Genomic DNA, 17,155 nt, shown 5'->3' with positions numbered 1-17,155 from the left:
TTAACCATCTCCCCAAAGAAATCAATTGCTACTCCTGCAATGCAATTACCAATTTTTTTTTTAACAACAGTGTTGGCATATAATTTTGAAATTATTATCATTTTCAAAGGATTCAAAGGTGTCATAGTCATGATTCTATATAAAGCCTTAAACAAACTCTGTATGCATCTGAACTTGTGCTAATAACCGAAGGTGGACTTAAGAAGGAGCCGACTAGGATAGAGATTGGGAATCACATTTCTTTGCGGTTGCAGTCGGCTGTTTTGAGCATTTATATAAATCTTCGATAACAGAACCTTCGCTGCGGAGCTGTTAGTTTCTGAGGTGTGACTTTATCGCTATTTATCTTTTATTTAATTAGGGGTAAGATATGACTTGGGCAGCATCAGGGAGGCAGCAAACCAATAATATTCTCAATAGTGATGGGCGAATAAATCCGCCTGTCACCAATTTGCAGCAAATTTCCAAAATTTGACGCCAGCTAATAAAATCAAGAATCTTGCCTGCTTCAAAAAATCTGCTCGTCCGAAAAGTCGCTTGCGTCAAAATCGCCGTGCGTCAACACTATTCGGACGTAGTGATGGACAAATTTGTACCATTTTGCTTTGCTACAAATTTCGCTAATTATTCACAAAAATTTGCGAAACTGTTGAAAATTTTGCGAAACGGCGATTCAAATTGTTTTCGATGACGGCGAATTTCTCAGCAAATTAGTGAATTTATTCACCAGTGGCGAAACGCACAAATTCGCGCCTGGCAAATAAATTCGTCCATCACTATCCGGACGCCCATTGACTTTAATGCCAGTGTTAAAATTGACGCGATCAACTTTTTGGACACTAGTCTAAAATTGGACGCGGGCATCAATTTAGCTTTTTACTATTTTTTTGCAAATTTTTCAGGAGAAATTCGCCCATCACAGATCCTCAATCTACTTTATTTTATAGAATTTCCTTCCCATTTGAAGCCCCCATTACCTCTTTTAAAGAAAAAGCAGGAATCAGGTTTTTGCCATTGAAAGACCAAAGTTTAACCGGGGCCAAAACTAGGCAGATTTATTAAGGGTTGAATAATAAATTTGAATTTTTTTTCACACATTGGAATTTTAATCCCCTAATTCGAATAACAATTAAAATGTGAGATCTATCACAACTGGAAACAGTTCTAATTCGAATATTTTCCACCTAAAACCGGCTGAGTTCATTTACAAGTCAATGTCAGAGGGCCGTTGACCCATTTGAATATTTTAATTGCCTTCCAGCCATTCAAGTTTTTTCGAAAGGCAAAACTCGATTTGAATTTGATTCGACTTTTCAGTCGGGACTATTTATTCAAATATTAGACGTTCAGTTTTTTTTTTGTTAACCTCCCATTTGAGTTGTGAGTATATTCGAATTTCGAGTTTTCGGATCAGTAACATTGTAGTCAATTCGAGTTTTCGAGTTGGTTACATTTGTTTGAATTTTAGGCATTCGAGTTTTTTCTTAAATAAGATAATAGGTGACAGTACTTATAATACAATACTTAGGGGGTTATTTACTAAACTTCGAATGCAAAAATCCTGAAAAATGTTTGAATTTTTTTATAAAATCAGACTTTAAAAAAATCACAAATTTTTCACAATTTATTAAACCTTGAGGATGGAAAAGTCAGAATCTGAAAATCCGGCACCTCAGCCTTGTCGAGGTTGCATATAAGTCAATGGGAATAGTCCCAATGATTTTTTGATGTGTGCTAGGTTTCATCCAATACCCGGAGTTTTCAAGCAAAAAAACATAAGAAATCAGAGTTTTCAAGTGAAAAATCCCAAAAAATCAAATGTTCGGGAAAATGAAATAATAAATAAGCGTAAAAAATCCAAGCAGATTTGATCAGACTCTGTAGCAGAAAATGTTGAGATAAAACTGGACTTTGATGAATAACCCCCTAACAGTGATGTTACAGGTGGTCATTTATATTACCCTAGAACACTAAGGGGCAGATTTATTAAGGTTCAAATAGTAAATTCGAATTCAAATTTTAATTTTTTTCGTGCCAAAACTCACAAATTCAAATTTAAAAGCACCAACTCAATGTAATTTCGAATGTGAGATTTATCACACCTCAACCATGGGAACAATTCTAATACAATATTCCCAACCGGCGAGTTAATTTATAAGTCAATGGCAGAGGTCTGTTTGAATATGTTAATTGCCTTCCTGACATTCGAGGTTTTTTTTTTTTGGAGGAAAACTCGATTCAATTTCAATTAGAATTTTTTTTTTTTCTGGACTATTCGATCAAATATTAGAGATTCAAATCCCAAATAACCTCCTCACCCAACAAGCATACCATGTTCTCATAAATACTTATAAATCTTGGTTAAATAAACATCTACAAATAGTGAAATACAACTAGCAATCAGTACATAGCAAATGCCGTATTACAGCTCAGTATGTTGTATATTCTTTTCATTTGACTTTGTTTACAGTAAACACCCCTTGGCTTCCAACCACCATACGATCAGAATGAACATATATATAAGGCCCATCATCTTAAGTCGTCTGTATTTGTTCCTAATGCTGTTATGGCATAAAGATGGCGTATGTAACACTTCATTAGATGGGTGCAAGCTGTCTTCTCAAGATGTCATTGGCTACTCTCTGGCTGGAAATATCACATTAGGAGGTCTCTTCTCTGTCCATATTGAAGTAACTCAACCTTCCGTAACCTACAAGGAAAGTCCGCAACCTTTTCAGTGTGGCATGTAAGTTTCTTTTATCTCATATTGGAAATTAATGAAGCATGACAACTCATTAAACAAATAATTTTGTTATTATATATATGTTATTAAATATAGAATAGACAGCTGGGTATAACACTAAGGGGCAGATTTATCAAAGGTCAAAGTGAAAATTCCAATTTCAAGCTAATTTTTTTGTATTTTGACTAGGGAATTGAAAATTTGAATATTGAAATTTATCATGTACGATCTCTTTAAAAATTCAACACTAGACCATTCACCATCTAAAACCTGCTGAATTGCTGTTTTACTCTATGGGGGACCTCCTAGAACCTATTTGGAGTAAATTAAAAAAAAAAACGTAGGTTCGAATTCGATCGAATGCGCTATCACTTTGATTGGTGTGATTCAAATTCGATTGAACATGGACTATATTCACCCAAAGAAGAAGACTTTTTTAAGAAATTTCGGGTGGTCTTTTTTTATTCGAATTTCCAATTTATGGAAGTTCAAAATAACTCCCATTACTTCAAAATTCCTTGACCCTTGATAAATCTGCCCCTAAATGTAGTGGTTTCAAATGTCATACACAGGCCATGTAGTTACTGCCTGTCCTTTAACAGATGGTACAGTAATTACAAGGTTTGGTGTTCATATAGATCTCCACATGTGTATTGTAATTCTTGAGGAGAGACTGAACAAAAATCTACTTTGTATGCTGCCATTTTTTTAATATTGTATAGGGCAAAGGTAGTATCTGCCTTGGAGGGACTATTTCTGCATTTTCCACTGGAGTTTATGGGAAACAACCGCACATGGGGAAGGGTACATATTATACAGTACTTATGATGAGTACAAAAAATTCAGATGAGACATAAAAAATGTTTAGTTTCCATTTCTTATGGTCCTATTTTTGGAAGTCTTATGGTTCTTGATGCACTGTGGGATCTATAGATATGGGAACACATCTACAATTCTGAAGTCAGAAATCTAAATCCATTGAACACAATTTTAAGCTGTGAATGATTTATCTTTCTGAAGGTTTCACATCAGATATTACCGGTTTCTTCTTGCAATGGTGTATGCCATAATGGAAATTAATGCATCTGATGATCTTCTGCCAAATGTAACACTGGGCTTCTCACTCTATGATTCTTGCTACAATGAGCTGAGATCATTAACTGGAACCAAATGGATTTTATCAGGAATAAAAGATGCTGTTCCAAATTTTAATTGCAACAAGCACGTTAGGCCATTGGGAATTATTGGTGATGTTCTCTCTAAGGCCTCAATACCTATAGCCAGGATCTTGGGACTCTACAGATATCCACAGGTACTTTATTGCTATATATATATATATATATATATATATATATATATATAGATATAGATATATTTATATATATATTATATATATATATATATATATATAGATAGATAGATAGACATATAACTAGATAGGTGCACTCAGATAGACATGGTGATGCTTAGGTGCTGGAACAAAAATTCATATCTATAAAGCAAAAAAACTTCCGCACACATAGGTCTTGATAAGTGAAAAAAAGCTGGTAGATTTAGTTCAACGTTTCGGCTTACAAACTCAAGCCGTCATCATCCTGATGACGGCTTGAGCTTGTAAGCCGAAACGTTGAATTAAATCTACCAGCAACCCAAATGTCTATATTGTTTCTTCAGACAGGACACAGGGTGATACAAGACTTAGGCAAAGAGAAGAAGTTAGTCCTGAAGAGCAAAGTGCAGAGTGTGAGTGGGCACACATTTAAGAGTGCAACATGGCAGTTATCATTGACCTACTTCTTACTAAAGCCCTGGCAAATTTCCAGGGAATGCTCTACACTATTTATAGTTAAAGAAATGTTATAAATTAACAAATAATCACCTTAATAATCTTAATTCTAATGTACAACAACAACAAGCTAAATATATTCCTGGCATTTGTTCCTCACAAGAGTCTATATGTTGATGCTAACTTGTTTGCTTAAATAGTTACTGAAAATTAGATTTATTTAAAGAGGACGTAGGCCTGGCTCTTCCTCTGTGCCATGATTCTTTATCTGCTGCAAGATACCTTCTCAACATTAATAAAGCAAGATTTCTTGAAATCTCTTGTGTCAAAAGGTGCTTTGTGTTTGCTGTAGCATAAATGAGGAAATGTATTGAATAACCATGGCATTTTGGGTAGCCCTATATTAATCACACATCTATTACACACTCCCTTGCTGGTTGTGAAGGCAATCCCAGGATATGCTGAGAAATGATAGCCAGCATAAAGCCTGACTATAATGTCCTTTGTTAAATTTGCACTAATCCCGCGGGGGGGTTTCCAACATTGCTTGCAAAATTTGTTCCACCTTTTCCTTTTTTATACTGTATATTGACATAACCTAAGTTCAAGCACAGGTGCAGTTGAAAAGGAGGAAGTCAGAAATGAGGGTGAAAACAGAGCTGAAACTTAGGATATGTAAAGCCATCGTATATAGGAAGTGGGAAAAAAGAAAGAAAGGATAAATAATGCATACAGTACTTTCACAGAATTTGCTGGCCACAGTACTACTATTATTATTGTCAGTGCATATGACTATGTATGTCATTTGCATGCAAGATCCATAATTCTGGTATGGCAGTAGATGTAGTCTACTTAGACTTTGTATGTTGTATTTGTACCTGGATAGAGAACTGGCTAAAAGACTACAAAGAGTGGTGGTAAATGGAACATATACTCATTGGACCAGTGTTGTTAGTGGAGTACCGCAGGGCTCTGTACTAGGTCCCTTGCTTTTCAACTTGTTTATTAATGACCTGGAGGTGGCCATTGAAAGTAGTGTTTCTATTTTTGCAGATGATACTAAATTGTGCAGAACTATAGGTTCCATGCAGGATGCTGCCACTTTGGACAGTGATTTGTCTAAATTGGAAAACTGGGCAGCAAACTGGAAAATGAGGTTCAATATTGATAAATGTAAGGTTATGCACTTAGGTAAAAAATAATTTAAATGATAGTTTCCACTAAATGGCAGTGTATTGGGAGTTTACTTAATTGAGAAGGATCTAGGGTTTTTTGTAGATACCAATATGTCTAATTCCAGGCAGTGTCATTCTGTGGCTACTAAAGCAAATATAGTTCTGTCTTGCATAAAAAAGGGCATTAACTCAAGGGATGAAAATATAATTTTGCCCATTTATAGGTTTCTGGTAAGGCCTCACCTGGAGTATGTGGTGCAGTTTTGGGCTCCAGTCCTTAAGAAGGATATCCATGAGCGAGTGGAGAGCTGTACAACTAAACTGGTAAAAGAGAAGGAGGATTTAATTGTAAGGGTAACCTGTCAAATGTATGGTTGTCCTCTGGAAAAAAGACGCTTGAGAGGGGACATGATTGATATTTACAAATACATTGAAGAGGGCATTGTAAACGGGCATTATAGGCAGATACTGGGGAATTTTTTTACAATTAAAAAACCCCCAATGCACCAGAAGCCACACCTTTAGATTAGAGGACCAGGAAGTTCATTTCAAACAGAGTAGGTGGTTCTTTACTTTAAGGGCAGTGAGGTTGTGGAATGCCCTGCCAGATGATGTTGTGATGCAAAATCACTGTTGAAGAAAAAACCTTACCACAGCTATGCTATGCTGATGGACCCACGCCTGCCACAGGGGTCACAAGCATGCAAAAAAGGCTTACCAGTAGCACACTGTAGAAATTGAAGTGTTGCAAAATATCTTTATTCTGTTCCAAAAGACATATTGGAAAGGCAATGTTTCAGCCCTTCACGGCACTTTACCTTCTGCTGTCGGTAATCCTTTTTTTTTTTTTTGCATATTCTGGATGATGTTCTGATGACAGATTCTATAATGCCTTTAAGAGTGGTTTGAATGATTTCTTGGACAAGCATAATATCCAAGGCTATTGTGATACTAAAATCTATAGTTAGTATAGGTATTGGTATACTAAGGAACTTAGCTCTGGTCGCGTTTCTGCCCCTTCTCAAGATGGAGCATCTGGTTCTGCGTCATGTCACCCTGTTTTCCTGGATCCTGCCTTTCTTGCTGCCTGAACTGACCCTGGCCCGTCTGACCATTCTACTGCTTCTTCATTCCTATTTTGACATTTTGGATTTCCAGCACTGCTGCCTCTCCTCTACTAAGGTGCGGTGCTGTGCCCCATATTCGGTAACGGTGATATTCGGAGAGGTCAGCCTTCTACAAATCTCTTCCACCCAGTGATTATGATATTGGTTTATGTATGTGAGTGTATAGTTAGGTTGGTATAAGTATGTGTATATACAGTATGTGCACTGGGGTTCATTTGGAAGGGTTGAACTTAATGGACTTTGGTCTTATTAACCCAACTGAACTATGTAATTATGTGCAAAATGAAATAGTAGCATAGCATCTGATTTATTTATTACATTTCAACAGGTTAGCTATGCTTCAGCTACACCTTCACTGAGTGATAAAACACAATTCCCATCCTTCCTTAGGACAATACATAACATTTATTATGAATGTTTCATTGTTGTTGACCTATTGAAGTATTTCAACTGGACCTGGGTGGGGATAATAGTTTCAGATAATGACTTGGGGAGAGCAAGTCTTCAAATAGTAACAAGAGAACATGAAAAAAACGGTGGGTGCTTTGCACTTCAAGAAATACTTCCCATATTCCCTTCCATTGAGTCTGTTCTCCGAATTGTTGATGCTGTTAAAAAGTCCAAAGCAACAGTGATAGTTTTATTTTGCACCACAGAAAACCTTGTCTCTTTAATGGAACAGGCTTCTTTTCACAATATCACTGACAAAGTGTGGGTGGGAACAACCGGCTGGTCCATTACTACTGATTTCCCTAGAAGAGACATTTTAACAACCTTAAATGGGAGCCTTGGATTAGCAAATCAAAATGGTAAAATACCAGGATTTAAGGAATTTCTTTATAGCATCCATCCTTCCATATTTCCAAATGACCCTTTCATGAAGACATTTTGGGAGAATGCTTTTCACTGTGTTTGGCCAGGAAATTATGCCTACAATAATACATCTCCAGCACTGCTTAAAAATGGCACTGTTTGGTGCACAGGAAAGGAGAGACTGGACAGTATTGATACTAACATATATGATGTTTACAACTTTAAATATACATACAAAGTACATAATGCAGTCTTTGCAGTAGCTCATGCTTTGCACCAGATGAAGAACTGTGTTCCAGGGAAAGGGCCTTTCAAGAATGGATCTTGTGCTGATATTTATGACCATCAGCCTTGGCAGGTACCATATACTGAAAGACACAAGGGTTTTGTATTGTGTAAGACATTCCAGATTTCTTGTGAAGAAGAAAAAATACTTAAAACATGTTGCTGACAAATAGCTCTCTGATCCATTATTAAAGGGAACCTAACATGAAAAATTAATGTAAGCTTCATCATACTGAAATAAACTTTCCAAAATCTAACAGAATAACTGCCTTTTGTGCAAATCCTGCATGTAGAGAGACATGATGTCTGGTGATTTTAATAGAGTGAACTCTAATACATCTTCTAGGCAAAAGGAGCCCCCCTATAAGATATATTGGATCTAACAGTCAATAAATATCTGACACCCAACTCCTGCATGAAGAGAAAATGAAGAGAAACAGATGCTGAGAGAGGAATAGTGAAAATTAACTTGATTATTTCAGAAACATACAGAATTTTTAATTGATTATATTTATAAAACTCCTTATTTCAGTATGCTGAAGCTTATATTACATTTTTATTTTTGCGATAGTTCCCCTTTAAACCACCTACAGAAATGTAAGCAGCAACTCTTAGGCCAAAGGTGAATATTATAAGTAAAGGCCATAAAAGGGGGCAGAGGACTGGGAAACATCATAGTCATACCCCCTATTGTTTAAACCACCCCATGAGAACACATGTGGGATGCTGTTAGTGGATAATAAAAGCTACTCTAGCATTGCTTGAAAAAATCTTATTAAACAATGTTAAAGCTACCCCAATTAACACATTATGAAAACTTCCAGTGTCCACTTACAAGCAGATCATGAGTAGCTTTCTGCTTGTCCAGAGCTGTTAACTTCTGGCTCAACTGCTTAACTCACCTATTCTAAACCTACTGTTTGGCAGATGCCCCCTAAAAACCCAAAAAACAGCAAGAACAATGATAAATAGGTTGTAGATGAAAACAATCCAATACATGTATATAATAATAAAAAAGATCATTAGAATATGCAGGATGTACCACCCATGTTGTTCACTATCAATGTAAAGAGCATGAATGATTATCTTTTTTTTTTAACTCAATTGCACCACACAGGTGGAATATGAGTATAATATATAAAATGATATATAATATAATTGTACTAACTAAAACTAAAAATTTAATTTATATTAATTTATGGATAATTAATAGATTGACCCTTTGCTTGGATAATTTGAAATCTCGCCACCTAGAGAAAAGGGAGTTATTTACTAAAATTCTATTTTTTTAAAATTTAAAAAGAAACAAACTCTACTAAACTCACACACAAATGTGTCTTATTTATGAATAATTCAATGCAAAAATTTCGGATCGAGAAAAAAATGTGAGCGTTAATTTGAATCGTTGCAACTTTTAGAGTTTGACTCCTGAAAACTCTAATTCGACACCTGAAAAGTTGAAACTAACACCCAAAAATGTTAATAATTGAGTTTTTGAGAGTAAAACAGCAACCAAAACCTGAAAATTCCCAGGGCCGAATACATCTTTGGGATCTCTGCCACTCAATTCTGAAAATACTCCAGCTAAAACCAGTCGAATTCATTTAAAAGTCTTTTAAATGGATTTGACTGGTTTTAGCTGGAGTATTTTCAGAATTGAGTTCTTTGCACCTTCAGAGCTTAATAAATCTTGTAAAATTTGAGTTTTTTTTAAAAAAAAAATCTAAAAAATTTAAATACTATAGAAAAAAATTTGAATTCTGATAAATCTGCCCATGGGTGATTACATTTAGTATTGTTTATGTTACCTTTTCTATCCAAATAGAGAATGTTAAATATTGTGATATCACCATTGCAGAGATATTGACCCTTGTTTTGTGACTGCTATTCAGTAATATTCTTGAGGAAAATGTGCTGTTCCATCGCTCTCATGGTTTTAATTATGTTTTTCTTTGCTCTTCTGGTTTTTTACTACAATATTAATAACGTTTGTTTTTATTTTGAAGTAAACCTCATTCTTCTGTCCTCTTCTATATTAAATAAGGATGTTTCTAGCTGGAATACTTTGTCCTTGGAAATCAACTTAATTAGATTGCTTTTTTATTTATATAACAATGCATTTCGTTAACTTGATTTATTGAGTGAGTAGGCATACACATACTTTGGACGTTATTCTTACAAAAACATATACGGGCAGATTTATCAAGGGTCGAATTTCAAAGTGATAAATACTTCCAAATTCGACTATCGAATGGCTTTACTTCGACTTCGAAGTGGAAGTTTTTTCCACCGGATTTGACAGTTTTGCGGTCAACGATGAAATCCTTTGGATCAAACGATTTTTCTTCGACTTCAAAAAACTGCTCTAGAAGGTCCCCATAGGCTAACATAACACTTCGGCAGGTTTAATTTTGCGAAGTATTGAAGTCGAAGTTTTTTAAAATCGATTATCAAATGGTCGAATATTCGAACGATTTTACTTTGAATCGAATTCGAAGTCATAGTATCCTATTCGATGGTCGAAGTATCCAAAAAATTACTTTGAATTTCGAATTTATTTACTTAGAAAATTCCCTCAAATTCACTTCGACCCTTGATAAATCTGCCCCACAATATAAATGATGATTTTTTTTCCTCTTGTAGCTGCTTCATTACCTCAAGAGAGTTGACTTCAAGAACACTGCAGGGGAACAAATATTTTTTGATCAGAATGGAGATGTTCCTATCTCTGTAGATATCCTGAATTGGCAGCTGTTCCCCAATGGAAGTAATAAGTATGTCTATATTGGCAGCATTGACGCTGGAGCTCCAAAAGGCCAACAATTTAGTATTCAGCTGAACAAGATTCTATGGAATGCAGGAAATAGTCAAGTAAGTATTATTAAATTATAAGCCAAAGCTTGCCATGTAATAGTAAGTTTAAATCTAGAGCTTCCAGATGTTTGTGTAATATCCAATACACAGAAGCATGATGGATAGGCCTGGGCGACAAATACACATGATAATGTCTTTCATCTTAGCTGCCGATATTAAATGTGATATTCTTATTATTTACTATGCAGAATGCCCCACAACTCCCCCTTCATACTTTATCCCACACCCACTGAAAGTTAAATTATAACGTTTTTAAGAACAATGGATAGCTTATCAAGTTACATTTGTCTCACAGGTCCCTGTCTCAGTCTGCAGTGATCCATGTCCAAGAGGTTACAGAAAAGCTGCACTTCAAGGGCAGAAAGTCTGTTGCTTTGATTGTCTGCCATGCTCTGAAGGAGAGATTCTAAACCCAAATGGTGTGTAATGTTAATATTTTGTTATTTTTTTTCCCTGCCAACCAGAACTCTCACAACCCCACCCTACTAGAGAAGAAAGCTAGAATATACAGCATAAGGCATTTATTTAAAACCATTAGAATAGCAGCTTCCTAATCATTGACATATCCATAGTGACAAAATAGGCACCAAATAAATACAAGTGTTAATTTTTTTTTAGTGCAAGAGCACTGAAGAGTTCAAGGCCACAGCCCATAAAGTATCTGCTTTTCATTTGGTGTTTAGAAATGATTAGTATGACCACCATCTTGGGTAACTGTATCTGTAACAATCCTACTCCATCTAAGGGGTATATTTATCAAAGATTGAAGTTAATAGTGAAGTTCCGCCACTAGAGTGAAATTCCGCCACTCTCCATTCATTTTTATGGGATTTTTATAGACTTTCACTTCACCCATTGATAAATACGCCTTTCAAAATCCCATAGAAATGAATTGAGAGCTGCGGAATTTCACTCTAGTGGCGGAATTTCACTCTTTGATAAATTTACCCCATGTCTTTGGTCACAGCTTTTTTCACACCTACCTATTGTTAATAAAGCTAAAGTATACTAATCTGGTTTCAGTGAATTGATGAAGAATAGAGTTTAGATACCTGTCCATCTATATCACCTAAAGGGAGGACAGAACAATATTATACCAGCCTGGAATGAAAATTAAAATTAAGGCTGCGGCATGAATTATTTAGCTCAAGAAGTGCAAGATAAATAATTCCTTGATCCATTTCCCTTCTGATTGCAGTTTTGAAGTCACTGCACTTACTGTATATTTATAAGACAAAGCTCAACTAACTGTTAATAAATGATTTAAGAATTAGTTACTAAAATTTATTTTTTAATAGATAAAACGTATTTATTAATAATTTGTCTCAAAAATTCAGATTGAGAGAAAAATGTGGGCGAAAATTTGAATCATGCAACTTTGCTAGTTTGATGCCCGAAAACTCAAATTTTTCTAGTTTGATGCCCGATAACTCAAATAATTAGAGTTTTCCTGGAAAAAAAACCGTGACAAAATCCAGAAAAATTCCCAGGGCCAAAAATATGTTCAACTGTTTAAAGGGACCTCTGTTATTGACTTTTACATGTATTCAACTGGCGTTAGCTGGAGTATTTTTAAATTCTACTTAAATCTTGAAAATGTTGAGTTTTTTTAAAAAAAATCGGATTACTATAGAAAAAAAAATAGAATTTTAATAAATCTTTTAGGTCACCACCTCTCAACCCCTTGCACCTTCTCTATCCCAAAGGCTTCCAATCCAATATCCCCCTATCACCTTCATGCTTCATCTCAAAGTGGGTTGCCACACTGCTTTTAATATTTTTTAACTGTATAGCACTCACATGCTCATTGACTCTTTTTTCCCAATCTCCAAAAAGTTTTTCCAAAATATAGTGCTGGACACGTACATTAAAGGACATATACCACTTTATTGCTTTGTCAGTTTATGAAATTCAGTATTTTATATAATTTTCCATTTAAAGGACGAATAAAAGTTTTACTCGTATGCATTCTGGGACATTAAGGACATGTTAGGCTGAGCCTGCCAATATAAAGTGTTTTTTTCTCATCAGTGAGGTGGCAATTTAAAGTTTTTGAACTAATCTAAAGTGGCTATTAACCACCATTAGGGTAATTTATAAACACTGGGCAAAATTGCACCTGGGCAGTAACCCATGGCAACCAGATGTATGTTTTCCTTGTTCTATCTGCAGCTGGCTGAGAAAAGCTAATCGCTGATTGGTTGCTATTAGATGCTGTCAGCTGCAAATTTGCCAAGTGTTTATAAATGAGCCCCAATGTGTTTATAATAAATTAATTTACTGGTCAGTAGATCATTACAGTGCAACTGTTTTCATATTTTAAAGGGGAGATTAAGGGGGTTTCTCACCCAATATATTTTAAGCATGGTTGAATAAAGAATGTGAATGTTTTAAGCACGTATACAGTGCTATTTCTACCACCACCATTATGGCATGGTGACGGGTCAAATACACACCATTGGAGTTGTGAGGCATATGTCTCATTTTGAAGAATTGCCTGGAGACTAAGGTGTCTGTTTAGAGTCTCTTGTATGTCCGGCATGGCTTCTCTACATGTTTGCCCTATGTACCCACAGCCACATATGTAGGTATGCAATATGTGAAGACTTACAGGTGGCAAAATTGTGCAATGGAATCTTATAAACTTGTGTGAATTAGCTCTAATAACTACCAACTATTGCAGCCTAAACAGGAAAATGTACCCGTTTTGTGATCATCCTTCAATCTAGAGTATTGTACCCCAGGTTAGATATCTGAAATGCACAAAGTATTTTTAGGGTCCTGATTTTTTTTATAGATGAATAAAGGTAATTATGTAAACAGTTTGCCATATTGGTTATTTATCTCCAACAAAGGCCAATAACACATTATGAGTAATACGTTTTTGCTGTAGCATGTAAGGGGGTGAAAAGGGATGTCAATCTAATGTTTAGGTAATAGTAATTTTATGTTGGGGTGGTTGTTAGCTTTGACAACTAGATTGAACCAGAGTTATGTAGGAAGTTAATAAGTGGGATTACAGTGCAGGATCCTCTGGAGGGAGCTATCAAGTAAAAGTAATTTCATAGAGTTGAGGGAAAGTTGAGGGAAAAGGGGAGGTTCCGGAAGAAATGAGTAGATGCTCATGGGAAGCAGTGACATGTAGGAAGTCATCTGATCAGTAGAGGCACCAACAGGAATAGGTAGGAAAACTAGCTAGTGAAAGGGTCTAGCTGGTGTAATAGCACATGATAGAAGTGTGAGGTTAGTAAGGATAGTTAGAACAGGCAGCTGTAGCCCCACCTAGGACGAAGTGGGTATAATGAGCCAGTGGGTACCCCATCAGTCAGGGTTGCAGTGGATAGTGAGGGCACATGCAGAAACTGGTGAAAGGTGTTGAGAGATGTACTGCGCATTGGCCTAAACTATAAAATTTGCAAATGGTCTTCCACTGTTGGAAGTGGGCGCTAAACAGTTTCCGGGTTTGCAAAAGCTATATTAAATTCACACAAAGCAAAATTTGTTCGTGCAAAGGCATATCTTTTCGCATCTTTATTACATTCCCCCAAAATTTTTAAATGAGTCCTTCTAGCTAAAGAGTTTTGTTAAAACATTGCTTTGGCATTGTCATTGTATTGCTGGTCAAATGAACAAACAGATACTGACCTTAGGAATGCTCATCACTCCCAGTTCATGAAAGCTTTCGGCATGTAGTCAATTATTCACGTCTATACTTTCTTTGGCCTCTTTCTTATCTTGCTATCAGCAAAGGAGATCCTCAGATCCAGAAAGTTCATTTTCTCCATGGACCACTCATATACTGTTAGTAGGGAACTATATACTATATATAAATATATATATATATATATATAGAATGATAGTAATTTATAAAGCTATTAGCAAAGAAGAAGGTGACAGTAAAAGCCACAAATGTCTCTTGTATTTCCTAAATAACATTTTATTTCTGTTTTAGATAACAGTGAATGCTTCAAGTGCCCAGAAGATAAATGGCCCAACAGCAGAAAAGAAGAGTGTCTACTGAAACCCATTAAATTCCTTTCTTATGAAGAGACGCTGGGTTCCTCTTTAGCTTGTATTTCAATTGTATTTTGCCTCCTTACATTTTCAGTCTTCTGTCTGTTCATAGTTAAACAGGAGACTCCCATAGTAAAGGCCAATAACAGAGAGCTCAGTTACCTACTTCTCATCTCCCTAATGTTTGGCTTCCTGTGTTCCTTGGCATTCATTGGTAGACCCAACAAGTTAATGTGCATGATACGCCAGGTCATGTTTGCCGTCATTTTTTCACTTTGCATATCTGCCATACTAGCAAAGACTATCACTGTCATAATAATATTTAGTGCTACAAACCCAAACAGCAAAATTAATAAATTAGTAGGATTCAGAATACCTGTTTATATTGTCCCTGCATGCACACTAGTTCAGATAATGTTGTGTATTATTTGGTTGACCAGGGCAGCTCCATTTGCAGAATTCAATATGGCAGCAGAAAAAGGAATAATAGTGATCGATTGCAATGAAGGATCCAGAGTGTTATTTGCTTGTGTCTTGGGGTACATGGGTCTGTTAGCTACTATTAGTCTATCAGTTGCCTTTCTGGCTAGGAAACTCCCTGATACATTTAATGAGACCAAGTTCATTACATTCAGTATGTTGGTATTTGCCAGCGTTTGGGTGACATTTATACCCGCTTACCTCAGTACTAAGGGTAAAGAGACAGTGGCAGTAGAAATATTTGCTATACTATCTTCAAGTGCTGGACTTCTTGTTTGCATTTTCTTGCCAAAATGTTATATAATATTACTGCACCCAGAACTGAACAGCAAAGAATATATCACAAGAAGAAATGCGAGAAGCCAGCAGATATGATTAGGACTATCACCATCTTATACAGTATATTGTGACAGCATGCATGGTATCTAGAATTGTGAAGTAAGAAGACATAGGACTACTGTATAATGGGTTGTATGCAAATGTTTATTTTCATGCTAAATCTTGTTGATTTTAAGGGGCAGATTTACTAAGCTCGAGTGAATGGTTCGAATGCCAAAAAGTTTGAATTTCAAAGTAAATTTTTGGGTACTTCGACCATCGAATAGGCGATTTAATCTTTCAATTGAACGATTTCTATTTGATCGTTCGTTTGATCAAATACGCTAAAAATCCTTCGACTTCGATATTCGAAGTCAAAGCATTTCAATTTGAGGGTTGAATTTCGATCTTTTTTAACTTCGAAATTCGACCCTTAGTAAACCTGCCCCGTAGTGTTTCTGGCTATAAGATGCATTGCATTATGCTCTTTGAAGAATAAAACACAGGGAAAGGCATGATGTGTGCTTATTGTTATTCATGATCTCATTGAGAGCAAATCTTACCATGTTATACCCCTTCTCCTCCATTCATATCAATCTATTGGGTGGAAAAGCTGTAAACCCATTTAACTTAAATGAATCAATCCGACCAGATTTAAAGGCATTTTCTATTCACTCACACTTTTGGGCTCACTTACACACAAAAGACTTGAGCAGTTATCTCCTTAGTTTTGTGCACATTTTGCACACCATGCAGGGGACCAGTAATGTTCTTATATATCATACACACCTGTGGTTAATATAGGTCTTCAGAGTCAAAGTCATCGAACAAGAGCAATTCATTACCAACGACAAAGGGACTACTCTTATAAATACCACTCATATTGACAATATACATAATATATATATTATATTTTAGTGTTGAAATGATTTCACAGTATCATTAAGAGGGAGGACCATCTGACATCAATGACCAAAATAGTTGAATATAGAATGCATGAGCCATTATTATATGGTACTGTACAACAAGTGTAAACTGCTCTTTACAAGGCATTAAAAACACAAGCAGAGGTACAGTTGCTATACAACCACGTAAGTGGTTAGAGTTTTAATACCAAGTATGAATGAAATCCAAAGTAGGGGAACATACAATTTTTGAATACATATATCATACAATAAACAAGATGGCAGTGAGTTACTTACAATTAAGTAAAGTCTTCAAAATATCATAATAGGTACATCACTTAGTTACAGAACATTTATTTAAAAATGGTGCACTGAACTGGCTTAAAGGGTTACTTAAATGCCAGAGGGTTCAGTTACATCCTCTGTGGGTATTGCAATTTAAACTCTACTCTAAAGATAAAAAGATTGTTGCAGAGATCTCCTATGGGAGCAACCATGGGGCCCTGTACTTACCACTACTACAACAATGGCTCTGTCAGGTCCTCACACTTCTGCTGGGTTTGCATGTATATCAGAGTCCAAACACTTGACTATATACTCAGGATGTTCTATTAATAGCATCTGTTTAAAAACAA

General features: G+C 35.8%; 1 protein-coding gene across 1 annotated transcript; it reads left to right on the top strand.

The window, feature by feature from the left end:
• Positions 1 to 3,797: 3,797 nt before the first annotated feature.
• On the top strand, positions 3,798 to 15,672 carry LOC121397643 (extracellular calcium-sensing receptor-like). The gene is made up of 5 exons (XM_041574699.1): positions 3,798 to 4,055; positions 7,160 to 8,002; positions 10,573 to 10,800; positions 11,099 to 11,222; positions 14,756 to 15,672. Exons 1-5 carry the CDS (start codon positions 3,798 to 3,800, stop codon positions 15,670 to 15,672), a joined length of 2,370 nt encoding a protein of 789 aa, XP_041430633.1.
• The last annotated feature ends 1,483 nt before the right edge of the window (positions 15,673 to 17,155 follow it).

The sequence above is a fragment of the Xenopus laevis genome, chromosome 8S (genome assembly GCF_017654675.1).
Source record: "Xenopus laevis strain J_2021 chromosome 8S, Xenopus_laevis_v10.1, whole genome shotgun sequence".
Lineage (NCBI taxonomy): Eukaryota > Metazoa > Chordata > Amphibia > Anura > Pipidae > Xenopus > Xenopus laevis.
Note: the sequence above shows the minus strand (reverse complement) of the source record. Positions and strands in the feature narration are given on the sequence as shown.

Bases quoted from the DNA above. Each gene is read 5' to 3' on its own strand.
- LOC121397643 (XM_041574699.1), top strand. From the start codon at position 3,798: ATGGTGTATGCCATAATGGAAATTAATGCATCTGATGATCTTCTGCCA. The intron at 8,003-10,572 runs GTACCATATACT...TTCCTCTTGTAG, and splicing joins ATGACCATCAGCCTTGGCAG to CTGCTTCATTACCTCAAGAG. The intron at 11,223-14,755 runs GTGTGTAATGTT...TTTCTGTTTTAG, and splicing joins AGAGATTCTAAACCCAAATG to ATAACAGTGAATGCTTCAAG.